The sequence below is a fragment of the Sinocyclocheilus anshuiensis genome, unplaced genomic scaffold, assembly GCF_001515605.1.
Source record: "Sinocyclocheilus anshuiensis isolate Anshui unplaced genomic scaffold, SAMN03320099.WGS_v1.1 scaffold524, whole genome shotgun sequence".
Classification (NCBI taxonomy): Eukaryota; Metazoa; Chordata; class Actinopteri; order Cypriniformes; family Cyprinidae; genus Sinocyclocheilus; species Sinocyclocheilus anshuiensis.
The window spans coordinates 735,714-741,867 of record NW_015555703.1 but is presented as its reverse complement, the minus strand read 5'-3'; the positions used below and the strand labels follow the sequence as shown (position 1 = coordinate 741,867).

Below are 6,154 nucleotides of genomic sequence, written 5' to 3'. Positions count from 1 at the left end.
CCGCAAAAACAAACTGCATCCACTGTTCACGCAACGCTGGGTTCTTTGGGAAGGTTATCTTTCCCTCACAACCAAAAACACACTTCTTTGGAGACATTCCTATCGAGCAAATCCTGTGCAGCGCTGCCGACGACTTCCATGACCCGAATGAAGCACGTTGATGGGCTGCTCTTGCTCTGGTTGATGCGTGCTCGCGCTCTTCCAGGAGAAGTGCCCATACAAGGAATTCCGCACTTCATGACGTCATGAAGGGCCATGCTCGAAAAAAAACGTTCCGAAACTTATACAAACCCGGAAGTAGGGTTGTGACAGCGGTGGGCAAGTGAGGTAACCGGTGTTGCGGCTTAACAACGGTATCACCGTCAGCACAGTCTATCGCAGCAAGCCTACCCGGAAGGAGTGTATTTGGCACAGAAATACTCCCGTCATACATCCAACTCATTTTTTTTAACTTCGGCCATGCTTAGCATGAGAATCCAACTCTTTAGCAGTGTAAATAACTCAGAATGCATGTAATAGCATTAGACCTCCCCTTTAAAACTTTAACCCCCGGTTTCACAGACAAGGCTTAAGCCTAGTCCTAGACTAAAATGTAAGTCTGAGCGGTTTCAACTGAAAGAAACTTGCACTGACTGATCTTAAAATATATCAGTGCCTTTGTTTTGTCTCAAGATGCACACCAGTAATGTTTTTTTCTAAGCACGTTCATAAAAATTGCTTAAATGTCCTAATTGAACTTTGATCTAATCCTGGCTTACTCTAAGCCCCGTCTGTGAAACCGGGTCTAAGAGTGTTGTATGAAAGCAGTATCCCATTAGTTGATAGTGATATAGCCACTTGCCTGTGAAGAGATGTGGGAATTTGATTGGCAGAATGACGGCTTCTTTCAAAGCCTCTTTGGCCCCCTCTAACCCAGCAACATCATTCCATTTAATATTCGGCTTCTCCATGACAATGGCTCCTGTGATAAAAGATCAGACAATAAGATTCAAAACGCGTTACCAAAAAAAGTAATTTTGTTCATTTTGAAAGATGGGGAATAACTTACCTGAAAGTTGATTCTGAAATTTCTTTTTTTCTGGGTCTTCTCCTTCTCCATCACTCTCAGTCCTAGGGTTAAAAATACAATGGGAAATATATGGGGTCAGTCATTTTTTTTAACACCGTTATTCAGCAAGGTCACATACAATTGATCAAAAGTGACAGTAAAGATATTTATAACTTAACAAAATACTTATATTTCAAAAGATGTCTGTTCTTTTGAACTTTCTATTCATTAAAGAAAGCTGAAATAAAATGTATGACTTAAATGGTTTTCAACATTGTTAATAAAAAAAGTTTATATTTTAAATAAATGCTGTTCTTTTGAACTTTCTATTCATCAAAGAATCCTGAAAAATAAAATGTATCACGGTTTCCACAAAACATGAAGCAGCACAACTGTTTTAAACATTGATAATAATCAGAAATGTTTCTTGAGCAGCAAATCAGCATATTATAATGATTTCTGAAGATCATGTGACACTGAAGACTGGAGTAATGATGCTGAAAATTCAGCTTTGATCACAGCAATAAATTAAATTTTAAATTGCAATAATATTTCACATTATTACTGTTTTTAATGTATTTTTGATCAAATAAATACAGTCTTGGTGAGCAGAAGAGACTTTCAAAAACATAAAAAATCTTACCAACCTCAAATTTTGAATGCTATTGTATAAACCATGCACTGAATGATTATAATATTCATATTTACATGGCACTCCCAATGCTATATTATTACAGTACGCCTCAAAAAACACGCTAATAATTCTGACTTCAGTAAAGTACAACAGCACTGGCATCACTGTACCGCCACAGAACTGTGTTGCGAAGGCGTTGTGATGGAATTCAACATCAGAGCGTTGCGTAATGGCGTATCTGGGGCAGAATTCACCACGTCCACCTAGATGTTGCATAAGATGTCTCCACATCTCCGCGCTCCACTTTTACTACAGGATCAAGCAGCTCAGATTTTCTAAAGCGAGGCACAGACAAAGCCTTCACTTATTGACGTACTTTATTTAATTTGCTCTGTTTAATTAGTCTTTTATTGGGCGCTGCGTGTTTTTAAGTGCCGGTGGAGCGAGATCTCAAACAATGAAGCTTCCTCGTGTCACGTAGACTGGTGTGTTTTTTAAGAAAAACGTGTTTCTGATGTACTCCAAAACATCTGGTCATTTCACCAGCTTGTTTTTAAAGGTTATGTTTCTTGAGCAGCAAATCAGTATATCAGAATGATTTCTGAAGAATCATGTGACACTGAAGACTGGAGTAATGATGCTGAAAATTCAGCTTTGATCACAGGAATAAATTACATTTTTAAACATATTAAAAAAAGAAAACATTTATAAATTGTAATAATATTTCACAATATCACTGTTACTATATTTCTGATCAAATAAATGCAGCCCTGGTGAGCAGAAGAAACCTCTTCCAAAAACACTTAAAAAATCGAACCAACCCTAAACTAATTAACAGATATATAAATAGCATAACAGCAAAGGGGGAAGTTCACAGTCTCAGTTGCTAACACAGCTTTGCATAGACACATGAGAACACACGCTAGCAGTTAGGAATATGCCAAACCACATATTTTCAAATATGGGCTGAATGATCAAGCCCTGTATAATTAGGGTCCATCAGAGCCAGATTTGATTAAAAAAAATTTTAAGCAGGGCATTCACACCGGACATGTTATTGTGTTCAAAAACAATTAGCAGTTAATTCATTTTGATGTTTTGATTCACAGAAATCAAGCACACATTACAAATGAGTATGCATGTATATGTTTGTATTTGCTCAGTGAACATCAAATGCACAGCACCCACCCTTTGTCACTGGACTGTGACTCCTTCACTGGTTTCGCTGGGGCTTTCTCTTTCTTCTTCAAGTATTCTTTCAGCTTCTCAGCCCGGTCTAAATATTCGGCACATTTGGCCCGAATGCTTTGTTTGGCCTTGTCACCCTGTGCTTCATCTTTATTTAAAAAAAAAAAAAAAACAGTTAAAGGTATAGAGGTGACTGAAAGCTGCCACTGTTGTGTCAAATGCTGTAATGTCTTCTCATTAACGTACTGATAAATTAACATTCTAATTAGAACATATGTAACGCTCAAGCAACATACTTTTAGCAAACTATTATAATCTGGATAAAAAAATAAATAGCAAGACCGGAATAATACTCTTGATGTTTGTCTGTTTTCTGTTGCAGAAATCATTCTATTTTACGAATAGACATAAACAAAGATTTCAGCTGCATACTTACATTTGACAACATGCAGAAAATACTGAACAGCATGCTGGTATAGACGCAGGGCCTCTTCGTAGTTTTCAGCCTTGTCCTCCTGAGCTGCCTTACCGGCCAGATCTATAGCTTTCTGTGTGGTAAACAGCATTATTTCAGAATGGGGTTGAGGAAATGCAATGTAGCTATTAAGTAATTAATGCAGTTTTATTGTCCTAACATGCACCGTATGGGGAATTTCAGGCATGGTTACATGAAAGCACCTAAATTAAACACTTCAGGACACCCTACTTCTCAAACAAACAAACAAACAAAAAAAAACAGTGTTCACTAGAACAATGAGCCAAATATTAATAGATGCTACCAATCTATAACTGTATTCATATAAGCACAAAGCAGAATGTATACCTAAACTTCAAAGTAGACAATGATCAAAACTGGTTACTGTTAGCTCATCTGATCTTTACCTGCTAACGTCGTTGTCTGATTAACATTCAAACTGCCATTTATGATCTCACGTACAATTAATCAAAACTGATTCCGGCCATTTGAGGTTTGTTAGAGTATTTAGATTATATATAGTTTAAAGAAAACACGAGGGTGCTAGTAAGACACGGCGACAACTTCTTCACTACAAAATGACTGCCTTCAAAAATATATATTTACAAACATGTGTAAACTTAATATTTATCTTAATTAAGCACATAAGTTAACATTCTTGCTGTAGGTTTGATAAACTATGAGATAATTTGTTTGCCAACTTACCTGTAAGTTGTTGTTGGCAGCCATAGGGGCTGAAAAAATCAAGAGCGACGGCGTGTTATGGAAAAATAAAGACAGTGATATATGAACAAACTGTCGCGTTTTTACAAGCAAACAACGAGGGCTGTAAGTTTATGATTTTTCAATACTTATTTTTGAGATCGGAGAATAACAGAGGAGAAAAAAACAACTTCCGCATTAAAATGTCGAATGTCACTTCCGCCTTCACGCTCACGTGTTCCAAAAAATGTCGTGCGTCATACGGCAAGACACGCCCATTTGGCGCGCCCTCCGGTTTCAGGAAAAAAAACAAGTCATTCCTACGTAATAAAAGTTGTACGTGACATAACTGGAATTAATATTAAAAAAATGTATGTAGTCTACAAGTTGTCATATGTGTTTTAATTTCATACAATTTAATAATGACAATTTCTGTTTGCCAAAACATTGAATTTATATGTTTGCAATACATTACATTAACTTTTAATTAATTATGCATCTGGCATGTCAAATGAATTATTCTCCTCAACGAATTAGACATTTCTCTAAACTAATATTAGATATTAATATTAATGACAGGTACCCAACATGACAACTTATCCTGTCAGTAAACAATATTTCCCGGCCCACCCTGAGAATTACTCACTGTAATAAAAAGTGTGACAACTAACTCCAGTCTCTTCTGTATTATCATATTGGTTTAAGGCTACTAGAAATCTGCACATTCACATCTAAACTGGCCAGTGTGTTACTATAGTGATATAGCTACCAAACATCTGAAGTCATCAGTGAGATATCTGAGCTATAAAGAAGTGTTTCCATTGTCAAACCGAAAGGCATAAGCCATAGCATTGCTTACACATTATCAGACATTATATTGCAATATGGCAGGCTAGTAATAAACAAGATCTGTTGCTATTGTTCCTTTAAGAACAGGGCCAGCTCCTGGAGGGTCACTGTCCTGCAGATTTAGCTACAACCCTAATTAAACACACCTGAACCAAAGTAATCAAGGTCTTCAGACTCACTAGAAACTTTGAGGTGAGTATGTTGGAGCTAAACTCTGCAGGATACCGGCCCTCCAGGAGCAGGTTTGGGCACCCCTGCTTTAGAACCATGTTGTGAACACCAGACACCACAGTGAATATGTTTAATCAAACATATTCATGAAAGGAATACAAAAATAGAATGTACTGTATCCAAACAGACAATGGATATATATGATGAAAGTATTAAAAAGTTTACATGGTCCAATACCTTTATAGTCAACATGATATCAAAATGGACCCTTTGTACCTTATGCACACTATTCAAAAGAAAAAGAAATGCTTGTCTATAAAACTTGGTATCACCAAGCCCTTTTAATTTTCTCCCATCCCCTAAAAACACCAGTACAAATGCAAACAGCATTTAATTTTCACTTTAAGGTAACTGTAGTGCAGTAAATGTAGGTAGCTCTGAAATATTAAATACAGGTGCATCTCAATAAATTAGAATGTAAAGCAAAAGGAGCCCCTACCAAGTATTGAGTACATGTACAGTAAATGAACATACTTTCCAGAAGGCCAACAATTCACTAAAAATGTTTTTTTGTTGTTGGTCTTATGAAGTATTCTAATTTGTTGAGATAGTGAATTGGTGGGTTTTTGTTAAATGTGAGCCAAAATCATCACAATTAAAAGAACCAAATACTTAAACTACTTCAGTCTGTGTGCATTGAATTTATTTAATACACGAGTTTCACAATTTGAGTTGAATTACTGAAATAAATGAACTTTTCCACGACATTCTAATTTATTGAGATGCACCTGTACAGTCAGTGGATTTAGATGAGGAGGGTCCATTTGGTAGATTTAAGGTTTCTGTGCACTCTCAGAAAAAAGGTACAAAAGTGGTCACTGGGGTGGTACCTTTTGAAAAGGCACACCTTTGTATCTAAGGAGTCCATATTGGTAGCTTAAACGTACATATTAGTACCAAAAGTGTACATATTAGTACCTAAAAGGTACAAAAGTGTACCTTTTGAAAAGGTACCGCCCCAGTGACAGCTTTTGTACCTTTTTTTCTGAGATTGTGGACAGTTTAGTTACATCGCTGTAGGAAGTGG

The 6,154-nt window shown here is 36.6% G+C and overlaps 1 protein-coding gene across 1 annotated transcript in view; it reads right to left on the bottom strand.

Moving 5' to 3' along the window:
• LOC107671729 (vacuolar protein sorting-associated protein 4B-like) overlaps positions 1-4,285 on the bottom strand; it is a 17,359-nt gene extending 13,074 nt beyond the window's left edge. The window contains exons 1-5 of the mRNA XM_016464673.1: positions 4,051-4,285; positions 3,307-3,418; positions 2,871-3,018; positions 1,049-1,110; positions 842-961 (exon numbers count right to left, since the gene is read on the bottom strand). Coding sequence (XP_016320159.1) covers positions 842-961; positions 1,049-1,110; positions 2,871-3,018; positions 3,307-3,418; positions 4,051-4,074 — 466 coding nt within the window. The 5' untranslated portion in view covers positions 4,075-4,285. The remainder of the gene's footprint in view (positions 1-841; positions 962-1,048; positions 1,111-2,870; positions 3,019-3,306; positions 3,419-4,050) is intronic.
• Between the last annotated feature and the right edge of the window lie 1,869 nt (positions 4,286-6,154).